This window comes from Podarcis tiliguerta, assembly GCF_965153285.1.
Source record: "Podarcis tiliguerta genome assembly, chromosome: 17".
NCBI classification, from domain to species: Eukaryota; Metazoa; Chordata; class Lepidosauria; order Squamata; family Lacertidae; genus Podarcis; species Podarcis tiliguerta.
The window spans coordinates 35,475,542-35,502,053 of record NC_139550.1 but is presented as its reverse complement, the minus strand read 5'-3'; the positions used below and the strand labels follow the sequence as shown (position 1 = coordinate 35,502,053).

Here is a 26,512-nt window from a genome sequence, read left to right as displayed (position 1 = left end):
ATCCCTAATCACTGAAGGGAGTCCAATAATATCTGGTGGGCTGCAGGCTCCCCCATCCCTGCTGAAGGGGAAGGGGGGAAAACCTCCTAGTTTACTAGGGAATCTGTTGGGATAGTCCTGAAAGCAGTGGCGTAGCGTGGGGGGTGCAGGGGGGGCCGGCCGCACCGGGCGCAACATCTGGGGGGGGGCGCTCGCACTCGCAGCTCTCTGCCCCTACCTGGCTCACTCACTCTTTCTCACTGCAGTGCTGGCTGTGCGAATCTGATCCGAGCCGCCGGGTCGCCGCCCACTGTGGAGGGGAGGGTGCCAGGCGTGCGGCGCGGTGCGGAGAGAGAGCGAGGGACTATCTGGGGGAGGGACAGTGCAGTGGGGGGGGGCAAATTACTTGCCTTGCCCCGGGTTAGGGGGTGCAAATTACTTGCCTTGCCCCGGGTGCTGACAACCCACGCTACGCCACTGCCTGAAAGGACTCCTCCATTTAGTGGAGTAAACCCACAAGTAGAGGATATGGTTCTCCAATGGTTTTCCTACCGTTGCTGGAGATTGCATGAGGAAGTCATATTTACCAACATTTCAGAGATGAAAGATGAGACACTTCTTATGTAACATAACATCCCTTTGCTCGCACACCTGAGTCTTGCAGCGCTACTATTACATGTTGCCAATGACTTTTCCTGGGCCACCGTATGTTATTTTCATTTACTCTGAAATCACCAGTCCTGCTGCTGCAGAGCTGCTGCAGGTTTTGTTAGTAAATTGGCCATAAAATTTCCGCCAAAAGAAGAAGAAGAAGAAAGCCTAGGAATACTCTCACTGCACAGTTGAGCTGGTTATAATTTCTGTGCGGTCGCCCTGTAAGTGCCACTAGTTCAGTTCTGCAGTTGAACAAATGCTGCAAGATCTTATTAGCTAGATAAGCAATTACGGAACTGCTTGCATATATTGTTTTCAAGCAATTTGTGGAGGGAGTGTGACAAAAGAAACATCCCCTCCAGAAACACAGCAGATATTTCATAAGAGGCTACATATACCTTATGTTAGATGAAATGGCCCAGGATATGTTTCTACTCCACCCCTTTTTAAACTTTAAAAAGAAGCCTTGCTGCTGCACAGGGCAATAACAAAGCTCTAGAACAAAGGAGGGACGTGGGTGGTGCTGTGGGTTAAAGCACAGAGCCTAGGACTTGCCGATCAGAAGGTCGGCGGTTTGAATCCCCGTGACGGGGTGAGCTCCCGTTGCTCGGTCCCTGCTCCTGCCAACCTAGCAGTTTGAAAGCACGTCAAAGTGCAAGTAGATGAATAGGTACTGCTCTGGCGGGAAGGTAAACGGCATTTCTGTGCACTGCTCTGGTTCGCCAGAAGCGGCTTAGTCATGCTGGTCACATGACCCGGAAGCTGTACGCCGGCTCCCTCGGCCAATAAAGCGAGATGAGCACCGCAACCCCAGAGTTGGTCATGACTGGACCTAATGGTCAGGGGTCCCTTTACCCTTTACAGAACAAAGGAACATCCCATGTTGTCTTCAACTGAGCCACACCATTGGTCCATCTAGCCCAGTATTGTCTACACTGATTGCCTGCAGCTCTCTGGGGTTGAGGCAAGAGTCATTTCCAGCCCTGCCTGGAAATATCAGGGATTGAACCTTGGACCTTTGGAATGCAAAATGCATGTTGTTATCCTGAGCTATGGCCCTTTGCCTCTGCAGCCTCGGCCTCATGCGCATTCGCAGCCGCATTCCCAGGAACAATTTGCCTAAGGAAATGCAGTCAGTAGGCTGTGGAGTGCCTTGCCACTGCTAAGGCTGGCAATCAGCCTTTTTTTTTTACTTATAAAACAGGGGGAAACAAACCTTTGAGCATCTTGTCTAAGAAAAGCCAACTGCTCTCCCCCCAATGTAAAAGAAACTTGAACCTCCCTTACCATTGCTTTCTTGGGGGCACAAAATCTTGCAAAAATGGGAAGGGTGGTGGAAAGAGAATTTCAGCCTAGTATTAGTTCGGACTTGCTGCTGGGTCCCATCACACAGATGACGGGGTTTTAAAGAAGAAATTAAGAGGGGCCCCAAATGCTGAGGCAACGAAGGCTCGGGAATCTGTTGGAAGCCACAACGGCAGGGCTTTTAGGGGACAGGGAATGCCAGAACAGAGCAGGCCCAGCGCTCTCTCTCTCTCTGGAGGGGAATTATGAGGCAGACTTCCCACAAAAGGAAATAATAGTTATAAGGTTGAGATCTTTGCCCTGAAAGCCACAAAAGCCAGTCAGTGAGTCGTGGGCATGAGGACCACCTGAAGTCACAGGACAGGTAACAAACACAAAATTTTTGTATTGCCACTTAGTCTGCTACGTGTTTTCAGCTGCTGCCTCATATTCTTGTTAATATTATTGGTTCATTGTATATTTCAGTGTTTTATGTTGTTCGCCGCCCTGGCGCCACTGGATTCCTCCTGGGGCTGGCTACTGGGTGCTGTGGGTGGCAGGAGGATGGCAGGACAGTTGCCTTGCTTCCTTCGCAGTTAATGGACCAACAGACATTATATCGACAGCTCCCTGGTCTCTGCCACCCCCACCAGCAGCCTGGACCTAGACGCAGCCAGAGGATATACTGTGGGAACTGGTGGCTTCAAACTATGCAGGCTCATCACGACGGCACCCTCTGTTGGTGCCAGTGAGAGCTCATGGCATGCTGCGTGGGGAAACAGGAATTGCATCTTCATCTTCCAGATTCCCTGGGTATGCTGACCTATCAGGCAGGGTGACCCACTAAAAATTAGCCTGCATTTGACAGATGGGCCAGAGTCAGAGTTTTGCCCCCTCTGAACCAGTGGTCTCTCCTTTTCCGCCCCATCATTCATCCCGGACACTGAGGTCCAGCGCCGAGGGCCTTCTGGCGGTTCCCTCACTTCGAGAAGTGAGGTTACAGGGAACCAGGCAGAGGGCCTTCTCGGTAGTGGCGCCTGCCCTGTGGAACACCCCCCCCCCCGCAGATGTCAAGGCAATAAACAACTATTTTACTTTTAAAAGACACCTGAAGGCAGCCCTGTTTAGGGAAGTTTTTAATGTCTGACGCTGTATTATTTTTAATATTCGGTTGGAAGCCACCCAGAGTGGCTGGTGAAACCTAGCCAGATGGGCAGGGTATGAATGAATGAATAAATTATTATTATTATTATTATTATTATTATTATTATTTTCTGTTTTCATGCATTAACATTCGCCTGTTCCCAATCCTCGAGCCCAGGAGGACTCTTCACTTGAACTGATGCAGCTCCTTCCTCTGAGGTCAGTGACCTGTTTGATGTAGGAAGTGAGGAATTGGTTCCTGACCAGCAAAACTTAAAAGTTTGTGTACTACCATGACATTTGATGGGGCAGGGGAAACCCTTCTGGACCCATATGCAAAAAGAAAAATAAGTGTCTTAAATTTATCCAACTGGCAATGTTCCTTGATCCAGCAATATTTCTAAGATATCTTAACTTGCCTTTGCTAAAGACCAGATTGTAGTAGATACACAGCCTCCTTTTATGTGACTCCTTAATCTCCTATAAAATATCCCCCTGCAGTTAAGCTACAGAGCCAAAGCTCATTCTCGCACGTGGGAAAGGAACTGCTCAGATGCAACATAGAGCTTATTCACACTTATTGTCCTGCTGCTTCCCCCGCACACCCTGGGAAAACTGCTCTTTAGTGCTCAATTGGAACAAATGGCAATTTGGGTTTTCTCCAGAGAGACATTTGCTCCAATTGAGCACTAAAGAGTGGGTTTGCCCTGGGAAATGAGAGGTGCAAGGGGGAAACCACCTGAACCCATGATATCTAGGCACAGCACAAGCAGAAGTGTGGATGAGCTCAGAGCTGATCTCTTGTTCCCACGGCGAGGTGTGACGTCATGCAAATATTACCCTTACCTCTGGGGGGCAGCACTTTTCTGGCTGTTTAGCGTATCGAGCTCCTGAGCGCTGGTGCGGCTCACTGACATGGTGGAGTTGGTTAGGCGGGTGGTGCGGCGCTTGGTCCGGCGGGGGCAGCATGAGGTGCTTAGGCCCCCTTTGCCGCCTTGCTGGGAGGAGAGGGAGGTGCTGCGGCTGGTGCGGTAGCCCAGGGGTTCCGTCAGGCAAAACTCGCTGTAGGAGTGCTCATCCGTAAACTCGTGACTCTGTTGGGGGGTGAGGGAGAGAGAAAATAATGTCAGGGGGTTGGTGTGCGGGCATTCACTCTTACAGCTGGGCCCCACATCATGTACGTTCCTGCTTGCGTCACGACATAGATAAGGGCGCCATCGCGACTGCGCCTATTCTGTGGGTCTGCTACGCGGTATTATGCAAACTAGGAACTTCGAGTCAGAGGCAGAATTCATCATCCCAAGAGTCTCAGCTGATTTTCTTATGGCTGCAGAGATGCACTTGAAGCCATGTAGGGAAATCCACTGCCTGAAGGGTGTTCGGTGAACAAGGATCGGGGTGTAATCCTTGTTCCGAGGAGAAAAGATGATGCAGAACAGCCATTCGTATAACTTATTCGGATTGGAGAATCTGGTTGGTTTTTGAATCGGTACAGAATTTGTGTGTAGAATGTTGGAGTTGTAAAGGATACTCAATAAGATGATCATTTTTTAAAACAACAACAACAACAACCCCCCAAAAACCTTGACAGAGATGGAGAACTTGTGGCCCCCCAGACATGATTCAACCACAACTCCTGTCATCCATAACCCAGATTGCGGCAGCTAGACTGGTGACTGGGAGCGGCCGCCGAGACCATATAACACTGGTCTTGAAAGACCTACACTGGCTCCCAGTACGTTTCCGAGCACAATTCGAAGTGTTGGTGCTGACCTTGAAAGCCCTGAACGGCCTCGGCCCAGTATACCTGAAGGAGCGTCTCCACCCCCATCATTCTGCCCGGACACTGAGGTCCAGCACCGAAGACCTTCTGGCAGTTCCCTCGCTGCGAGAAGCCAAGTTACAGGGAACCAGGCAGAGGGCCTTCTTGGTAGTGGCAGCCGCCCTGTGGAACACCCTCCCACCAGATGTCAAAGAGAAAAACAACTACCAAACTTTTAGAAGACATCTGAAGGCAGCCCTGTTTAGGGAAGCTTTTAATGTTTAATAGGTTATTGTATTTTAGTGTTTTGTCAGAAGCCGCCCAGAGTGGCTGGGGAAACCCAGGCAGATGGGCGGGGTATAAATAATAAATTATTATTATTACTAAGGCATGCTGGACTGCGGGGGAGGGGGAGGTTGAGGGGGGGGTGGAGTTCAACAACATTTGGAGGGTCACTGGTTCCTTGTGTCAGATCTAGGCAATCCTGGATCGAAATCAGATTCCATTGGCCGTCCAAAAAGCTCCTCACAGTGACTAAGTCTAGCTTCTCCCACTTGTGTTGTCTGAACCCCTTTCCTTCATTTGCACCCTCTCCTGCTACTCACAGTAGTTTTCTCCAGGCAATGCAACAAATGATGGTGTTGCATTTCAAAGGCTGATCGGTTTCGCACAGCCAAGACGTGAGCATCAGGGTCTCTGTCCTGTAGAGGAAAAGAGAGGAGCGCCAATTAATTGAAGCAGACCGTCTGAAGGCGCAGGAGGCCAGCGCCACCTTGCTGAAGGGAAGCAGGTCTGGCTCAACGCCTGGATGGGTGTTTGCCCAGGAACATAAAGGCAGGAATACATATGTATGCAAATAAATAGGATAAATACATACATACACATTTGATTTCAACAATTGGCAGCACTGGTGCTATCCAACAAAGTAAAACACTGAGTAAAACAGCGCATAGTTAAGCGATGAAATTCGCTCCTGCAAGAGGCAGGGAGGTTCCACCAGCCTTGCTGACTTTAAAAGAATTAGACAAATTCATGAAGGAGAGGGCTATCAGTGGCTACTAGCCGTGTTGACTATATTCCGCCTCCAATGTCAGAGGAAGGATGCTTCTGAATACGACATCCTGGGTATCGTAAATGGGGAGAGCGCTGGCGCACTCAGGTCCTGCTGGTGTGCTTTCCACTGGCATGTGATTCCCCACTGTGATGGTAGACCAGATGGGCCTTGGGCGTGATCCAGGAGGGCTCTGCTTAGAGCAGACCTATTGAAATCAGAGTCACGTCCATACATTTCAACAGATCTGTTCTGAGGGAAGCTATGGCTTGAATACCAACATACAGGTAGAGGAGGAGGAGTTTGGATTTGATATCCCGCTTTATCACTACCCTAAGGAGTCTCAAGTGGGACGTGGGTGGCGCAGTGGGTTAAACCACAGAGCCTAGGGCTTGCTGATCAGAAGGGCGGCGGTTCGAATCCCGGCAACAAGGTGAGCTCCCATTGCTCAGTCCCTGCTCCTGCCAAACTAGCAGTTCGAAAGCATGTCAAAGTGCAAGTAGATAAATAGGTACCGCTCCGGCAGGAAGGTAAACAGCGTTTCCGTGCACTGCTCTGGTTCGCCAGAAGCGGCTTAGTCATGCTGGCCACATGACCCAGAAGCTGTATGCTGGCTCCCTTGGCCAATAAAGCGAGATAAGCACCACAACCCCAGAGTCGTCCGCGACTGGACCTAACGGTAAGGGGTCCCTTTACCTTTTTAAGGAGTCTCAAAGCGGCTAACAATCTCCTTTCCCTTCCTCCTCCCCCACAACAAACACTCTGTGAGGTGAGTGAGGCTGAGAGACTTCAAAGAAGTGTGACTAGCCCAAGGCCACCCAGCAGCTGCATGTGGAGGAGCGGGGAATTGAACCCGGTTCACCAGATTACAAGTCCACTGCTCTTAACCACTCCACCACACTGGCTTTCATAGGTGACAAGTGCCTATGCATCGGGGCACACTTTGGGTATAGGCGCATGTGCATACATGCCTACATTAGAGCCAATCAGCACATTCAGAAAAATCACTTGGGAAACAAGTACTTTGGGCTATAGCTGGGTGATGCAAGTTTGACTGTTTTCGCATTTAAAAGGGATTCCCCTGCGCAGAGAAAACTAGGGCATTGTGGCTAGGACTCGGCTAGGACTTGTAGGCAGAGCCTGTGGCCAACCAATTCTAGCTCTGCCCCCACCCATCTCCCTGCTGAGCTCTATAAGGACAACTAAGACTGAGTTGGAGGCCAACACAGCCTTGATGTAAGCAAGAAAGCAGGTGGGGGTTGGCTGAGGGCAGACCTCCGGTTGGTGGGCCAATGCCTAATGGAGCCACCTGATGGAGCCACCTCTATTTCTACGTCCCGCTTTTCCTTTCCAAGAAAAGCCCAAAGCAGCCGAGAAAACCAGTGTTGAGCGTACAACTGCGTGGTCCATACCTCGAGGCCCCCGTTCTGCTTGTACTGAAGGAAAGCGTTGGTGGTGCCGCTCTTGGCGAGGCGGATCCGGGCCAGGCGAACCTTCTGCAAGGGGGAGAGATGGAGGACTGTGTATGGAATGAGAGGCAGGTGTGGTCCTCCCCTCCCTCCCTCCCTCCCCCCTCCTCCCATCGCCCTTCCGCCTTCTCTCTTCCGCCTGGCCGCACAGCTACCTGTTGAGCTCGCCGCTTATCTGCCCGCTGGTTCTGGTGGTAGATGCGGCTGAAGTTGGAGACGATGACAGGTACAGGGAGGGCGATGACCAGCACCCCACTCAGAGAGCAGATGGAACCAAAGATCTTCCCTGCAATGGTGCTCGGGACCATATCACCGTAGCTGGAAGGGAGATGGTAGTTAGTGAAGCTCTTGGGGTCTTGCTTGACCTTGCCCCGTCGCACATGCGCATGACTAACCCCCTTTCCTCCTGCAGCGCATGGAGCTGCGCACCTTCCTAGGACGATACCGCGTGTGGGTTGTGGAGGGATTGGCTGGCAACTCAGAGGGAAAAGGAAGGAGGTTAGAGTTAGCTTTTTCCTGTTTGCTGGCTGTTGATTATCTTGGGGCATATTCTTGATGCTGCTTTTAGCAAGTTATACAATGATTAGGCTGTGATAATGGAGAGTGGCAATGTTTGTGTGTGTGTGTAATTCTGGTAGGGATGCCAGGTTCTCACCCCCCCAACACACACACACTGAGCTGCCTCCTATATGTTTAGCAGCAGTTTGACACAAAGAAATCCAGCAAAGTAGAGCTTTCCTGATTTGCAAACAGAAATGCATCACTCCTTCAGAGTTCGCACATCACTGAATTTTGCAATGCAGTTCTTCAACCACATAATGTGAATACTGCATATTAGGGAGAAGAGCACATAAAATATATATGTACCGGTGCAAATAACATTAAAAATGCATTACATCTGGAGAAATTTCTCACCAAAATATGTCTATGAGACAAAAATGCATGCAAAAATGTGAATATTGGAGAAAAGGCACACAAAAATGCTGGTGGATTTTCATGAGGATTCTTCTTCTTTTATTTTACATAAAACAAATTTCACAAAGATGAAGAAATTTGTAGAACTGAGCTTAAAGCCTGGGAAACTGAGAAACTGAAACTGACAGATTTGTCCCTCCATCGTGGCACCCCTCCCACATGGTCCTTATTTTACGTCTTGCATAAAGGTTGCATAAGCATGGAATTTTACTGAGCATAGCACTGAGCTCCTTCTTCCTCAAACAAGCTTGAAACCATGTGAGCGATGCCTGGTTAAATCGTAGAAACTGGAAGAGGACCATGCAGGGTTTCCCGTACTTGGGAGAGCGCTGCATTGCTCCGCATCTCTCTCGAAGGCGAGTGAGAACAGCATAAATTATGCAAAGCATGCATTTGCAAATCACATTTGCAGAATTTATTCAGGTCACAGAATCTGGTATTTCAGGTCACAAAATTGGTATTGCTTTAGCACCGAATTTTAAATTTGTTGTAAACCGCAAAGAGTACACAGCCAGCCACAGACCTTGCATTAGGGTACAAGGTCTGAATAAGATGACCTACAAGCCTTTTCTAGGCTTTCCCACCAGCCACTCTAGCTGAACTTTAAACAGAAGCTTGTTGTGCAAACATTAATAGGTGACAATGTGGTCATGCTCGTCTCTGTGCTGTGAAACTTTCTCATTTCTGCACATTGCACTGTGTTACAAGGCCCAAGAGCAGACCAGGAGAAGATTCTTGTCAGTTGGCATCACTAGTTTGCTGAAGGGCATATGAATTGAGAAAGCTTATCTCAGCATCTCCATCTATGCAGGAAAGGGAAGTGTGTTCCTTGCCCGCCCACCCACCTTTGGGTAACTACAATCTCAAATAAGAATAGGGTCTCAACCTATAAAGCATGCCTGCCTGAATCAGTCAGCAGTCTAATTCAATGCCTAAGAGAAATCTGGAGGAAAAGTTCTCTGAAGAAGATCAAAATCAGATAACTGCATAGCCTCATAAGAACAAAATTCACACAGGCAGTAAAATGATTAGGACCAGGCTGCGTTCAAAATGCAAGTTCGTAAGGTTTCAAGTTAAATTTTATCGATTTCCAGCCTGAGAAGGAACTCTATGCAACTCAAAAGGTCACATACTGCATTGTGAACATTGCTTGGTCCTGGTAAAGATATTATTTTTTACTAATTCTATGAGTTCCCTCACCCAACTCCCCCTGCGAAACAAAGGAAGAGTCAAAGCCTGAGCCTAGCGCTTGAAAATAGCAATTAATTTCTATTTGAAGATTGCCCAACTCATTTTGAAAATGTTCATTCTCAAGGGCAAAGGGCCTTCGTTTGTCCTAGTCTGGCACATCAGCCCAAAGAGAGTTTACTCCCTGCTGTGCTGGGATAAGACTCTTGGTCCCTGAGAAAGATAAGTTTTGAAACACGTCAAACAAATTTCAAAGCATAAGAATAATAATTGCTGTTTTGCAAGCACCAGGCAAAGGTTTTGCCTCTCCCTGTGCCCCTACCTCCCCTAGCCTGTGAATGACCCCAAAGTATGCAACGGGTGACCAAATACTGTTGGACTCCAACTCCCATCAGCCCCTGCCAGTATGGCCCATGGCCAATGATCATGGGAATTGTAGTCCATCAACATGTGAGTGGCCAAAGGCTCCCCACCCCCTGTCCTAAAATATACCCATCACCTACCTGAACATTGCAGAGAGAGACCTCTAAATGTTCTTCCCTTGGAAGATGGCAAGCTCACCTTCCTTGGAGGTTTCTAAGGTAGGTGGGATGGCCATCTGTCATGGATGCTTTAATTGAGATTCCTGCATTACTGGACTAGATGGCCTTTGGGGTCCCTTCCAACTCTACAATTCTATGATTCTTTGGGTGCATGGCTTCACAAGAGGGAGGGCTACAGCCACAGATTCCCTGGGCATAGTAAGCTTGTGCCCACAGTGGCTGATTCTCCTTCCCTTGGACAACTTCCAGAAGATTGTCACCCCTCCAGTATACAGCTTGGAGCAGCGCTCCACAAACCAAGTAGTTGAGTTATGGGCCAGGGATCTACAGCTCTGTCAGAAAACAGCAGGTTCTGAGAATTACAGCCTTAATAAGTCCTCGGTTCTCTCTGATGGACGGGCCCTTGGGAGATCATTAATGGGAGCAATACTGGGCAAGGGAGTAGGGGAAGCAGGTAATTGAATATTAAGACGCAGCAGGCTTCTGGGATGAATGAATGAATGAATGCTAGAGAGCTCATCCAATCCAGTCTTGTTCTCCAAGTTATTTCAGGAGTTTGTACAAATGTACACACACATTCCTTCCGGCGGGGAGGAGGCGGGGTATGGGTTGTTTCCCCCCCTGAATTTCTTTTTTACAGCCTGGATTTAATTGCCTTTTCTTACAAGGCGCTCTGTACTTAAGTACAAAGTACAAAATATGCACACATTACACGGAGCATGATGTGTCTCCATAATAAATACTGACTTGCTAGATCTGATCAATGGTGCATCGATCTTGCCCAGTAATTTGTTTGTAGCCAGCCATGTGCCTCTTTCTTCTGAGCAGTGGTACTTCACAGATAGACTACCACTGAATACAGAGGTTCTATTTTGCTATGTATCGCAGCTAATGTCCACTGAAAGTGTACACAAACGTATCTAGACCTTTTCAAAAACTTTTCTATTTGTGCCTTGCCACATCAGAGTGCTCCCAACTGGTGACCCAGTCTTTTTCTGACTCCTATTAGGGAGTATCCCCCCCATAATATTCTTTATTGGTTTTCATTTGCACACTCCACATACACATATTGTATTACATTTCACATTTACACCTGCTCCCCAGAGCTGACTTCCCTCCTTCCCTCTTCTGGCCTTTTATATCACATCTAACTTTTTCGCATTGTCTTCATCCGTTTCATATATTATTGTTCTGCTTTTGTATTTGTCCATAGAGTGCCTATCGTCAAATAAATCCTCCTGTATATACAGTTCTTATTGTCTGTCTATATTCATTTGCAACTACATTGATCACATTGTACATTTTACTTTTTACTTATCCAGAAATTTTCTTTGCATTTCACATTATGAGGTTTATTTCAGTTCTACTGGTTTCACTCTTTCACCTTATCCTTCCTATATATGACATAAATTTTCCCCATTCTTTTTTAAATGTTTCATCGCCCTGTTGTCGAATTTCCCCCATTAATCTAGCTATTTCTTCATATTCCATTACCATTAGGGAGTATTTTCAAAGAGAAAGCGCCACCAGAGACACAAATGCGCCCTTCAGGCTTTCTGCGGTGCTTGTATCTGGTATGCTCTAGTGCCAGTGTATGAGTGCAAAATAAGTTTAAGCAACATTTAATTGACAGTCCCTGGCCACAGCAAGTCTCAGCTCACTCTCGGCGTGGTTCCTTATCATATTGTCCTTGAACAAACAGGCACCGTATTATCATAGGAAAGGATAGTTTCTAGGGCCCCATTTGCACAACACATTTAAAGCACTATTAAAACACATTAACAGTCATGGCTCCCCCCTCAAAGAATCCTGGGAACTGTAGTTTGTTAAGGGGGCTGAGAGTTGCAGGAGGCCTCACAGAGCTGCTGCTCCCAGAGTTTCCTGGGAAGAGGGATTGATCATTAAAGCACTCTGGAAGTTGTAGCCCAGGGGCAGGCAACCTAAGGCCCGGGGGCCGGATGTGGTCCAATTGCCTTCTCAATCCGGCCCACGGATGGTCCGGAAATCAGCGTGTTTTTATATGAGTAGAATGTGTCCTTTTATTTAAAATGCATCTCTGGCTTATTTGTGGGGCATAGGAATTCATCCCCCCCCTCCATGGTCCGGTCCCCCATTTCAGCCCATGGCTGAAAAAGGTTGCTGACCCCTGTTGTAGTGCCTGAATAGGGGTCTCCTAACAAGTCTCACTACCCTTAACAAGCAACAATACCCAAGATTCTTTGATGGGGGAGCCATGCCTATTAAAGTGGAATAATAGGGTGGTATTCAACTAAATGGGACGTGGGTGGCGCTGTGGGTTAAACCACAGAACCTAGGGCTTGCTGATCAGAAGGTCGGCGGTTTGAATCCCCGTGATGGGGTGAGCTCCCGTTGTTTGGTCCCTGCTCCTGCCAACCTAGCAGTTCGAAAGCACCTCAAAGTGCAAGTAGATAAATAGGTACCATTCTGTCAGGAAGGTAAACGGCGTTTCCGTGCGCTGCTGTGGTTCGCCAGAAGCGGCTTAGTCATGCTGGCCACATGACCCAGAAGCTGTCTGTGGACAAACGCCGGCTCCTTCAGCCGGTAAAGTGAGATGAGCTCTGCAACCCCAGAGTCAGTCACGACTGGACCTAATGGTCAGGGGTCCCTTTACCTTTACCTCATTCAACTAAATATTTGCACACTTACTGTAAGGATTAGCACAAGGTCAACAGGACCCCCCCCCCCGTCTCCTCTGCCAGGCATGTGCCCTGTGCTATCCCTAAATCTGCTCTGGAAGGATGGGGGGGGGGGCAAAATCAGACTTAGGGGGCACTTTGGGGAAAGAGATAACTCTTCATTGTAGAAAGAGAAAATACTGCACCGAGGGAATATTCTCCTCAGCACCACATGGAGTACAACCCACAAGACTTTAAATGTATGGCCAGGAACTGAGGTCAGTGGCAGCCACAATAGTACCCAATCATTTCATTACATAATGTTGCCCCCAAGAGCTGCATTCTCCCTTCATCTTGATAGGAAGGAAAAGATATTCTGCGCACGGTCAGAATCACTGTTGTCTCTGTGTATAAAATATTTATCCCACCCTTCTTCCCAAAGGAGCCCAGGATCAAACATCAAAGCAATAAAACAATACAATTAAAAATAAATTAGATAATGTATTTAAAACACTTTAAAGCAATTAAGAACATCTGATTCTTTTTTTTAAAAAAAACACCCGTTAAGAATATCTGAAACCATTCTGAAACAACCACACACCCTCACATACAATAATTCCAAGGTTACTGCAAACAGTATCTTTCATCCATCCAACGCCAAGGTGAACAGGTATGTTTAAAAATTCTTCATGCACGTTAATAACAAGGGAGACAGAGGCACCTCACCAGGGAAAGTATTTCACAAACAAGGGGCTGCAACCAAGAAGGCCCTGTCGCGAACTGATGCCAACCGGGCAGTTCTTGGCAGCAGCAGCACCAGCACCAACAGGGCCTCACCTGCCAATTGCAGGGCCCAAAATGGTTGATATAATTACTTGGCATGCTCTAGGTCAGGGGTCAGCAAACATACCACGCCTCGGGCCAGTGTCTCCAGCGCCGATGGTGTGGTGGGCCAGAGGGTAGGGGAGTGCCCATATGTGTGCGCACATGCTATTTCCAGCGCACTTCCAGGCCGGAGGAGCACTGGAAGTAGTTTGTGCGCATGTGCACAGGCCTCTTCCGACCCGGATGTGCACCAGAAATAATGCTTGCACATGTGCACACTTGCACATGCACACAAGCTATTTCTGGTGCTCCTCTGACCCAGAAGTGGGCAGCCACGCAGCGCAGCGCCAGTAAGAGCGGGTGGCAGGGGTCACTGCAGGCCGGATAAACGAGTCCCGCGGGCCGGGGGACCCCTGCTCTAGGTTTCAGCCTTGAAAACAAATTCAAGGGTAACACCCCTGAAAGTTCTGGCTCACAATAAGCCCTGCGCTGATCAGAAAACACCAAACCCAGAACCCTTTTGTGGTTTTTATACTCTCTCCCCACTACCCCACAAGAGAGTGCAGTCCGGCCTTGGCAGCTGCCCCTGGTCATCTATGACGCAGACCTAAATCTTGCCTCTTTATGCCTTTTTGTGCACTGGAAAACAATTAGAGGCTTTCGTGCTCTTTGCCTCCTTGCCTCATTGCTAAACAAGGACTGTTTCTTTCATCCTTCTCCCATGAGTGCTGCTTTCTAAATCCTTTAACATCTCCGTGGCTTTCCTCTGATCTTTGGTTCATTTACATCTTTCTTTCAATTGGGCTCACACCACGGCACAAGCTGCTAACCTGAAATCTAGCATGCGCTCAGCTGATACAGACCTGGTTCTCCCCAGCGGATACAGATGGGGAAACATTGTGGAGATGCGTTGAGGTAAAGAGCTGTGTAGCTGCTCCAGCCACTACTACCACCACCTCCTCTGCTCACGCAGCTCCTATCCTTGCCGCTTTGACTGGGAGATTTAGGCAAAGGATATTCAGAAAAAGATGGGTCTTAAGGAAGGAATCTAAAGCTGAGATAGGGGCACTTGTGGAAATGGTCGTGTTCTTCAGGTGCCTATTGCGTAGCGAATTCCCGACCCCCACAGGTAGAAATAATGACACATGAGACAATTATTAAGGTTAATGGGCTCAAAGAGGCCACAACTTTATTGGTTGCAGGTGATGAGCGGTATTGGCTTAGGCATTGGACCTAACTGACTATATCTGACACCAGCCCGTGTGCTGGAAGTCTGGGAAGGGTTAACCACCAGTAGGGGGAGTCCTGCTAGGAGCTCCCCGGGGTCACCGATAGGGGGCGTGCCTTAGGCCCTAAGCTCCCTAGGTTTCAGAGAGGGCCACACACCCCGGAATCCTTTAACGGACTACCCTTCGATATGTGGGGCAGGTGCTAGCTCCCCTCTTTCCATCTACAGAACTATTCCAATGCCTAACCGCCAATACCCAGAAAGTTGTGACGATTTGCTACAAGGTAGGTGAAAACCAAGTGGCTGAAGCCGATTTTCCAAGTGGAGAAATTCTTACCAGGCCCCTCAACGGCGACCAACCAAAGTCCATAGCAAGGTCAAAGAAAGAAAACCTTAAAGGGCAGGAGGGTGGGGAAACTGGGCGGCAAAGAGGGAGATCCCCGGCTGCGTCCTGCCTTTATGGGGCAGGCCACACCCCCGGACCAACCCGATTGGCTGGCTAGAGGTGTGACGCAGCTGGGAATCACCCAGTCACACAGGGCTGGCCTCCCACCCCCCTGCGCACGTGGGAGGGTCGTGAACCCCGCAACTCCATCTCCTCCTCAAGGCGGAAGTGGCTTTTCTTGAGGGTGACATGGACTCAGATAAAAGGGGTGTTGCTTGGTTCAGACAGCTATTTAAGTCTCTCTCCATTATGTGGAGATAGGATTAGTAGGATATTTCTCTGAATACTTTGACAACAGAATATCGGCACCCCACCCCCTGTATTATAGGGAGGAGGAACCTCCAGAAATTGTTGGGCTCCAGCTCCCATCAGCTCAAACCAGCATGGCCAATGGACAAGGATGATGGGAACTGTAATCCATCAATATCTGGAGGGCCACAGGTTCCCCGCTCTGCCGCAGTGGTTCAGTATAGAAGAGTGTGAGCTTTTAGGACAAGGACCAATGGCCTCAGTGCAGCTAGAGTTCAATATGTCTGAGGTCTAGTTCTGACACATGATGGAAAGCCACTTCAGGCTGTAACTGGTGGCAGCTACCCCTAAGGTTCTTCCTCTGTTCCTTCTTCAGTTCTGAGGGCTGACATAACTGGACATTTCACTGTTCAAAGGCAAGGGGAACCTTCACATGGAAAACTGGTATGTCACAGAGAAGACTGTCAGGCGGCAGAGGAAACAAGCCCCACGGCAGGTTGCCAGGAACGGATAAGACAAAGGAAAGTCCTTACCATCTGCTTTTTATTCAATATTTACAGAGAGAGGCTTGGAACGCAGCCTCTTCGAATAATGGTGTTGTCCCGAATGACTCTCCACTGCCTTTTTTCTCCCACTTCCTCATTCATCATCATCTCCTCTACGGGTGGCGCTGAGGGCCCTTTGCTGTGCTACTTTCAAGGCTCGCTGGGCTCAGGGGGGTGGTGGTCTGGAATGCTTTCTAAAAACACTGTGTCCATCAGCTGTTGCCCTACTGGTGGTTTCTTTTCCTCCTCACCCATGATTTCCCAGCTTTCCCCCTCATCTGCCTCTGAGATGTGACCTGCCTCAAACCCCTGTTGTAAATCTTAACTGTCTTCTTCTTCTCTGAAAGAGTCAAGCTGGGGAGGTGGTCTCCACCATTCCTCCAGTGTGGTGTAGTGGTTAAGAGCGGTAGACTCGTAATCTGGTGAACCGGGTTTGCGTCTCCGCTCCTCCACATGCAGCTGCTGGGTGACCTTGGGCTGGTCATGCTTCTCTGAAGTCTCTCAGCCTCACTCACCTCACAGAGTGTTTGTTGTGGGGGAGGAAGGGAAAGGAGAATATTAGCCGCTTTGAGACTCCTTCGGGTAGTAATAAAGCGGGATATCAAATCCAAACTCCTCCTCCTCCTCCTCCTCCTCTTCTTCTCTTCTTCTTCTCCTCTGCCCAGTCCCTGACAACAACTTTCTTCCTGACTTCAAGTTTTCTGGTACTGGCATTGTGTGTGCATAGCGGCATTTGACTACATGAGAGCAGGGGCATAACGCCGTCTGCCAGCGCCTGGGGCGGGTGCGTACAGATACACATGGAGGGGCAGAGCACGCTTGCTCAGCCCTCGCCCCTAACAAGCAGGTGTTTGTGTGCTTGGTGGGGGTGCACAGGGTGAAAAGCACCCTCCATGCTCTCCAGTCGTCGTTGCCAGGGCAACAGCCCCCTCGCAGCCCCCATGCTACATCACCGCATGAGAGCCAGCCTTTGGTCTGAAGCATCACAGACCAGACACAGGTTGCCTACCTCATCTGCTGTTTACAAGACCTCCCTCCACCTATGTCCCACTGAAGCCAGTCAGACAACTCAGCCATCATTTGCTCCTGTTGCTATCAATTAGTTATGATTATGGTTACGTGGGTTGCGGCCCATCTATGTCGTTTATAATTATGTCACACTGCTGTTTATTTGTTTAGGAATTTTTACGCCACCCTTACAATGCACGTAGATGATACAAAGCAGCTTACAGTAATTAATACTTGTTCCGATCCTCTCGTGCTAAGGCAGATTACCAATCAAAATACTTAATTACATCTAATTACATCAGATGCATGCTTATATCTCTTTTGAATCCATGAGGTCCTACAAAAGTCATTTGCTCCCTAATTTGGCTAATACTGTATGTATTTATTTATTACATTTATTCATCACTTTTCACATATAGAAGTATGTCCCAAAGCAACTTTCAGGACAAAAGACACTAAAACTCAGTGTAGAACAATAATAACACACAGAATCCCCCTCCCCCGCACAGCCAAGAATATTTCTACAAAGACATATCCTAACCACCCCACTAACAGATGAGCAGTAGAAAGGCACAACTCATGGCACTTCTAATTAACAATTCAAGGCCTAGGTAAACAGATTTTTTGGGCCTGGTGTCTAATAGCAAACAATGATGGCACCAGTACGTACATCTCTGGGGACAGCATTCCACAAAAGTGGGGCCACCTCTGAGGAGGCCCTTTCCTGTTTTGCCACCCTCTGTACTTCTCTAGCAGGATGCATATAAAGAAGGGCTTTGAAGAGCAACACAGTGTCTGGCTAGGTTCATATTGAAAGTTGAAGCTCTTAAGGTACTGCGGCCCTGAGCTGCATGAGCAAAAATTGGTCAAAACCAAAAGCACTTCAAATTGAACCTGGAAACTAACTGGTAGCTGGTGCATTTATGCCAGAATTGGTGTTATATGTTCCGATCGCCTTGTCCCAGTCAGCAATCCGGCCTCCAAATTCTGCACCACCTGCAGTTCCCACACAGTCTTCAAAGGCAGCCCCACATATGACTCGCTGCAGCAATCTAACCTAGAGGTTAACAAAGCATAGACCACAATAACAGCAGGGACAAAATCCCTGGGTCAGTCATTGTTTCTCAGACGCACCTACCTCACAGGGTTCCTGTGAGGATAAAATGTCTGTCAGAATTGTGTGCTGCCCTTGGACATAAATAAATGACATAAATAAATACATAAATAAAATAACAATGGAGAAATATGCCTGTTAACGCCTGCAGAATACCCTTCCCTCACCACACAATGTTCTTATACTTAGTAACATTTGCGGTTTTTATCAATTCATCCTAAGAACATAACAAGAACCCAGCTGGATCAGACCAAAAACCTACCTAGCACAGCATCTTGTTCCCACAAGGGAAGCTGCTGGCGCTGTGGTCTAAACCACTGAGCTCCTTATGTTTGCTGATCAGAAGGCTGGCGGTTCAAATCCCCGTGATGGGGTGAGCTCCCGTTGCTCTGTCCCACCTTCTGCCAACCTAGCTGTTTGAAAGCACACTAGTGCAAGTAGATAAATAGGTACCACTGCGGTGGGGAGGTAAAGGCGTTTCCGTGCGCTCTGGCTTCCATCATGGTGTCCCATTGTGCTGGAAGTGGTTTAGTCATGCTGGCCACATGACCCAGAAAGCTGTCTGTGGACAAACGCCGGCTCCCTCGGCCTGAAAGCAAGATGATCACCACACCCCATAGAGGGGTCCAGGGGTCCTTTATCTTTGCCTTACCCTGTTCCCACAGTGGCCAACCAGATATCTGTGGGAAGCATATTATTATTATTATTATTATTATTATTATTATTATTATTATTAAAGTACAGCATGGGAGCAGCAGTATTCTAACCACTTGTGACTCCCAGCAACTGTCATTCAGACATATGCAACCTCCGACAGTGGAGATAGAATATAACCATCACAGCTATTAGTCCCTGATAGCTGGTAACTTTAAAAGAGGATTAGGAATAAGGCTATCACACCACACAATCATATTCATAGCTCGCCCTTCTGCCAAGCGGCTAGCATGCATAGTTCTTCCTCTCAATTTTATCCTCACAATAACTCTGTCAAGGAGGCTGGGCTGACAGATAATGACAGAACTCAAGTCTCTCAGTGAAACTGATGTCTGAGGGGGAATTTGCACCCAGGTCTCTTCGTCGAAGTCTGTAGTTTAACCACAACACCACAGTGGCTGTCTGGGTTTGAAAGTTCGGCCTTCTACCAAGCAGTGCAGATCCCTCATTCCCACTGTCAATTCCATTTTCAACACGTCTCGTTCTTTTTCAGCACGTCTTTTGGCTTTGCTTTCCACACAGCACTTTATATTAATCTCGCCCTGAATTTCATCTTCTTGATGACAAGGCTGACTCGTCAATCCACCCAAACTCATTCTGGATTCTAATCCTGACCTCCAAAATGTAATGCAGTGCAATCAGTGCCAGCTTTGCTACGGCTGGGCGTTTGATAAGGCTCTTCTGTGCTCCTTCCTCTGAGTCCTGCACGAAAGTACTGAACCGTTCCACACCACAATGAACCTCTGTGCAGGAGCTGGCAACCTCATTTGGTTACTGCCCTACTAATACTTACTCTCCAGTATCCTACCTCCCACCTCCAGTTCCCACCTCCTATTCGCAGGGAGTTGTTGTTGTTGTTTTAATGATAAATAATAATAATAATTTATTATTTATACCCTGCCCATCTGGCTGGGTTTCCCCAGCCACTCTGGGTGGCTTCCAACCGAATATTAAAAACAATACAGCGTCAGACATTAAAAACTTCCCTAAACAGGGCCGCCTTCAGTTGTCTTTTAATAGTAAAATAGTTGTTTATTGCCTTGACATCTGCTGGGAGGGCGTTCCACAGGGCAGGTGCCACTACTGAGAAGGCCCTCTGCCTGGTTCCCTGTAGCCTCACTTCTTGCAACGAGGGAAGTTTTACACAAAAGAACATTAAAAATAAAAAAATTAAATCTTCTGCCCACAGTCTGAAGTGGCACAATCCCTTTGTCATGGCCCCTGACTGCAGGGGTCGCAATATCTTGAGGAACACTCAAAGGAAAGGGGCGCACAGGTTGCTCCACCTGAGGAGGAACCTTTGGTATCTGCCCTCTCTGCAGAAGGATGTGGCCTGACCATCGTTCCTCAGACTCAGAAGATGAATTGTCAACAGCACCTTCCCCTTCCCCGACTTTGCAGAAGGTAACATATACAAAATGAGGCAAAAGACCTCTGAAAAAACACAGCCAGATCCTCCAGGGGGAACAGGGCCAGGTCACCTATAGTAGATGCCTTGTACTATGGCTCCAGCTCACCATGGAGATGATATCCCTCTGTAACCACAACAGAAGGGGAGAGGTCAGAGCAGCAAGGACTGCTGGGAGCTGTCCTTCTTCTTCTTTTTTGGCGATCCCTCGTAGCCGAGTAAGATTGTCTTCCATAAACACGGTTTTAACAATGAGTCCTTAAGTGACTGTGGAGGCCAATTCTGGATCCACACGTCCTTCTACAGTGGGGACATTGGTTTCCGGGTGGGAGTTGATCACGGTGTGGATTTGCCAAGTGTGCCTTCCTCTTAGCACATTTCTCCCTTGCGTCCTGAGTTCGAGTGTCTTCAAAGCCCATGACACCTTTGGTAAAGGCTGTTCTCCAACTGAAGCGCTTGCAGGCCAGTGTTTCCCAGTTGTCAGTGTGTATACTACATTTTTTTAGATTTGCCTTGAGACAGACTGTAAACCTCTTGTTGACCACCAGCATTACGCTGTCCATGGTTCTGATGTCTGCTTAAAAAGACTTGACCTGACTCTGTCTGACTATGTAACTTTTAGAAGACATCTGAAGACAGCCCTGTACTGGGAAGTTTTTAATGTTTGATGTTTTATTATGGTTTTTTATATGCTGCAAGCAGCCCAGAGTGGCTGGGGAAACCCAGCCAGATGTGTGGGACATATTACTATTACTACTACTACTAGGCCCACCCTAGTAGTACTATAAAGAACCATAAAGTACCCTAGCCAGACCATAAAGAAGGCTGATTGCCGAAGAATTGATGCTTTTGAATCATGGTGTTGGAGGAGACTCTTGAGAGTCCCATGGTCTGCAAGAAGATCAAACCTATCCATTCTGAAGGAAATCAGCCCTGAGTGCTCACTGGAAGGACAGATCGTGAAGCTGAGGCTCCAAGACTTTGGCCATCTCATGAGAAGAGAAGACTCCCTGGAAAAGACCCTGATGTTGGGAAAGATGGAGGGCACAAGGAGAAGGGGACGACAGAGGACGAGATGGTTGGATGGTGTTCTTGAAGCTACCAGCATGAGTTTGACCAAACTGCGGGAGGCAGTGGAAGACAGGAGGGCCTGGCGTGCTCTGGTCCAGGGGGTCACGAAGAGGCAGCCACGACTAAACAACTAAACAACAAGTAGGCCCACCCAGAAGAGACTCAACTTGACCACATCCACTTCCACCATGAGTCTCAAGCCCCAACAGAACAGGATAGTTTTCCCCCACCGTGACATGCTGCTAGGTGATTCCTACCTTATCCCTTCTGCATGTGCAGTTCCTGTCTCTAGCACACATTGCAGGGCGGCAGGGAGGAGTTCACACTAAGCTCAGCAACCCATCCCCAACCCTACCATTAGGGTAGATGGAGGTGGCTTCTGTAGAATAAATTGAAAGGGGAGTGCCAAGTTGTCCCTTGACTCAGGCAGCAACACCTCTTGGGCCAGGACCACGTTCAGCAGGAAGGCCAGCCTCATGCTTTAGAGAAAAACAGAGCCCTGGATATTTGGGGCATGGGGCGTGGAGGAGACTGGCTTGACATGAAATGAAGCTGTGACACTTGGGAATAACAGATATCTGAATATAAAAGGATGTCTGGCAGCTTTAAAGATAAGACAGCTCCTTGTTATCATCCAGTGATGTTGAATGCTTGTGGGACAGGCTTGTATTAGACCTCAACTATGATTTCAAGAATTGGTGTCTGAATTTGCTTGCTCTCCTTTTCCCTTTCCTCTCCATTCAATTTTCTTTCTGCATCATGTTAGGAACTGTCTCTGTACAGCACTAAGACAAATTTAGGTGCTTCATCAGTAACAATAAGTAGAGACAACAACAACAACAACTGGATTCTGCACACACAGGCCTAGGGTTGCCAATGTGCATTCTGGTTGGCTTTCACCCAAATTAGTTCTCATTTCACACATATACCCAGAATGCCAGGGCAGAGAACAAGGCCGTTCATGGTGCGCCGGTGAGCTTCTGGAGAATTTCTGTTTGTCTATTTATGGCCTACTGGCTGTGCGGGATTCTCATAAAAAATAGTGGACAAGGGGAACCTCAGTCTGAGCCATCAAGGTACTTCTTATGCTCTTAAGTAAGAAGGGAAGGCCATTTTCAACCCACTTAATATAGATTCAATTAAGTCTTAATTGTTAAAATATCCTGCAAATGCATTCATGCTTAGCAAATTCAAGAGTGCACTGATGGATCACTGGGATCTCACAGCTTCCCTATCTTCTTATATGTGATCTGCTTTTTAAAAGTGCTCTGTGATTGCTTTTTGTGGTTTGTTTCATTTGTTTTGTTCTTAGGTTGCAATTTTATCTCATTTAAGGTTGTACATTTCTCTTATTTTGCACTGTGTTGATTTTGTGCACCTTTTGTAGAAAGGTGGGGTATAAAAGTGGCAGTAAACTAAAGTCAAAGAATGAAATAATGAAGTCAACACATCCCTGCAGCTTCATTTGTATGAAACTGCTCTTTATCCATTTTTTTTGGCAGCATTCAAAACAACAACACATGTGGAGGCAGCTTTCATGGGCAAATCATTTCACCCTGTCCCATCAGCCCTGAGTGTTGTGTGTTGTGGTGGTAAAACACTGACTGGAGGCCTTGCCCCATGGAAATCACCACCACACATTGGACTACAGAGGTGACAATAACAGCATCTTGGTTAATCTCAAATTGCCTTGTTTTCCTTACTTTTTTGTTCCTGTTTTCACTGCAAATGCCTGCACATAAATGAGCAATGCAAATTATGCAAGTCATTACAGCAGCAGCAAAAGACATTATCTAACTAATGTGCTTTGCATTTCAGAGATACGTTATGGATTCATATAACTGCAGTCATATTTCATGTCCAAAATGTTTCTCAATTAAAGCATTTGTATTCCATTCTTTTAATTAATCATAGATTGTATTTAGCTGCTGAGAAGGCTCTGATTCCCGGTTCCACCTAGTTCCTTCCCAGCCTCATTCCATGAGACACCCTGCAATGGTCTTCCCAGATGCACTTACACAAAGGATGTAAGGCCAAAGGAAGGGCCCTGCTGGATCTGACCTAAGGCTTATCTAGTCCAGTATCCTGCATCCTACAGAAGCCAACCAGATACCCTTGGCAAGCCCACAACAGGACATGAGAGCAAAGATCCTGCTGGAAGAAGCATAGAGCTATCATGACTCAATTAAAAACAACAATAATAGTAAATTTTATTTATACCCTGCCCTCCCCATCCAAGACCGGGCTCAGGGCGGCTAACACCAGGTATAAAAACAATTGATTAAAATACAGTGGTACCTCGGGTTAAGTACTTAATTCGTTCCGGAGGTCCGTTCTTAACCTGAAACTGTTCTTAACCTGAAGCATCACTTTAGCTAATGAGGCCTCCTGCTGCTGCTGTGCCACCGGAGCACGATTTCTGTTCTCATCCTGAAGCAAAGTTCTTAACCTGAGGTAATATTTCTGGGTTAGCGGAGTCTGTAACCTGAAGCATATGTAACCCAAGGTACCACTGTACAACTTAAAAAAAAAGATTAAAATACAACATTAAAATGCAGCCTCATTTCAGTAGAAACTCTAATCAAAAACTTTTTGGGGATGAAAACGTCAAATCTTCACCAAGGCCAGCTATCCAGACTGGTCCTACATGGGCCAGAAAAAAGCCAGGGAAGTCCCCATATAGGAGTTCCATCACAGAAGGAGAAAGGAAAAAGGAAAGAGGGGGAGGGGATCTAGTTGATTCCAAGCCAAAGGCCAGGCGGAACAACTCTGTCTTACAGGCCCTGCAAAAAGAAATCAGATCCTGCAGGGCCCTGGTCTCATGAGGCAGAGCGTTCCACCAGGCCAGAGCATCCATGACAGATGGCCATCCAATCTCTGCTTAAAATCCTTCCCAAAAAAGAGAGTATACAATCTCCTGAGGGAGACCGTCCCATTGCTGAACAGCTCTTATTGTCCTAAGGTTCTTCCTGATGTTTAGTCAGAATCTCATTTCTTGTAAGTTGAAGCCATTGGTTTGGGTCCCAGCCTTCAGAACAGGAGAAAACAAGCTTGCTCCATCCTCTATGTCAGTTCTTAAGATATTTGAAGATAACTTATCAGTCGCCTCTTTTTCAAGCTACCGCAACACAACCAGTTCCCTCAACTATTTCTCATCAGGCTTAGTTTCCAGACCGTTTATCATCTTGGTCACCTTCCTCTGCACATGTTCCAGTTTGTCAATATCCTTTAACTGTGGTGCCCAGAACTGGACACAGTATTCCAGCTAGGGTCTGAACAAGGCAGAACAGAGCGGGAATATTATTTCTCTTGATCTGGACATTATTTTGTTGGACTTCAACTCCCATCATGCCTGAGAACCAACCATGCTGGCTGAGGCTGGTGAGAGTTGGAATCCAACAACATTTGGAGGGTCAGAGGCTACCAACCCTTGAAATAAGAGAAATCTGGGACTCAAAGAGGAATGTGGGAATGTGGGGGCCTGCCTTATACCAAATCAGACTATTGGCATTGCCTACTCTGACTGGCAACAGCAGCATGTTTACTGTGAACAAAGCCCCACTTATTCAGATAGGTTTACCTCCAGGTAAGTGTGCAGAGAACTGCAATTTAAACATATATATATGTACATTTGCTTACTTTGCAAAACAGAAATCACAGAATCTGGTTTTAGTTGACAAAGGAGCTGGCTTTAACACAATCAGTATATTCCATTTATTCTTCTTCTACACAGCCCTGCCTGTAGCTCACCCAGATGGCAGAATCGGAAGCCGGGTACGCTGAGCCATCCAGACAGTCATGTTTGATGATCGAAGCAGTCCCTTGAAATCTATTAATCGCTAATGCTCAAAGCACTTTTACAGCCATGAGTCAGGCACTATATCAATTCTGAACACTAGTGCCGATATTATTTTAGGTCAAAAAGGATTAGACAGGGGAGAACCATGGATGGCCCTTAGCCAGGAATTGTCACAGAATCTAAACATCAGGATATTGGGGAGGGAAGGGGGGTACACAGGCAGGGGAAGAGCACAGCCCTGGAAATCTGTCAATTCATCTGCAGTCCTGGGACCAAGAAAATATGATTGCCAGAAGGCAAGCAAGTATTCCTGACTAACGGGAGAAGGAGGAGTCTGTAAAACTAAGGAGGGCAGAAGGAGGGGTCTCAAACCCACCTATGCCTATATTTCAAACCATGTCGTGGTGATTATTCCTTGGCGACTTTGGGTTTAAATTCAATTATTGGTTCCGCATAATAATATGTTATTTTTGTTGCAAACAGTTAAGCGGTCCTATGTACCAAAGGTATGCAAGTCTTTTCCTTCAGGAAAGGGTGACTTTGGTTGACCAAACTGCTACGGTTCTTAGGTTCATCATTTCAACGTGACCGCAATAAATGCTGTTTAAAAATACACAAGTTTTTTCCTTCTTCTTCTTCTTCTTCTTCTTCTTCTTCTTCTTCTTCTTCTTCTTCTTTTTTTTTTTTTTGCATCTCCTCATCTTTTTAGAATAACTGAGAGAGAGCTTTTAAACCCTGGCGAGAATGTTGACCCCTATACCCCCATCAACTCCCTATGACTGGTTTCCAATCAGAAGGGTAGGCAATGAGAAGAATTACTGACGAAAGAAGAACGGTGGACGAAATTAATGGACTATGCAGAGTTAGATAAATTAACAGGAAGGATTCAAAACCTACGGGACCAGAGATTCTTAGAAGACTGGAGTAAATATATGAACTATTTGAAAAGCGACTGTAATGAACAGATTACGCTAGTAGGACTGCGTAATCCTTATTGAGTAATCCTTATTGCAAGAAAGACTATGGGGAGAATTATTAGTTAATGATAACTAAGAGTAATAGAGAAATTAAGAAATGCAAAATAAGTGATAAAAAACGGAAAATCATCAGAGGTTGTTGACGGAAGTCTAAAATGTTGTATAAGATAAGAAGTTATGTTAAATGACTGTTGGAAATGATATGTTAAAAAATCAATAAAAATGTATATAAAAAGCCAACAACAGAAGGTTAGGCAATGGCCCATGCAAGGGGGAGATTCAGTAATCCCAGGGCTCCAGACAGAAAGGAAGGCAAGATCAGCACCCTGGAGAGAGGCCAAAGGGTCAGTCCTGAGGCAAAACATACAATTTGCCTCATAGTGTCCTGGAGCAACTGGCAGATCTTTATAGCCTGGGCTAGGTACTCATTGACTAGAAACCCCAAA

The 26,512-nt window shown here is 47.1% G+C and overlaps 1 protein-coding gene across 2 annotated transcripts in view; it reads right to left on the bottom strand.

The window, feature by feature from the left end:
• Positions 1-26,512, bottom strand: part of KCND1 (potassium voltage-gated channel subfamily D member 1) — a 73,802-nt gene that overhangs the window by 8,838 nt on the left and 38,452 nt on the right. For both annotated transcript variants that reach the window (XM_083419980.1, XM_083419979.1), the window contains exons 3-6: positions 7,498-7,660; positions 7,286-7,369; positions 5,428-5,523; positions 3,907-4,154 (exon numbers count right to left, since the gene is read on the bottom strand). In XM_083419980.1, the coding sequence (XP_083276106.1) occupies positions 3,907-4,154; positions 5,428-5,523; positions 7,286-7,369; positions 7,498-7,660 (591 nt within the window). The remainder of the gene's footprint in view (positions 1-3,906; positions 4,155-5,427; positions 5,524-7,285; positions 7,370-7,497; positions 7,661-26,512) is intronic.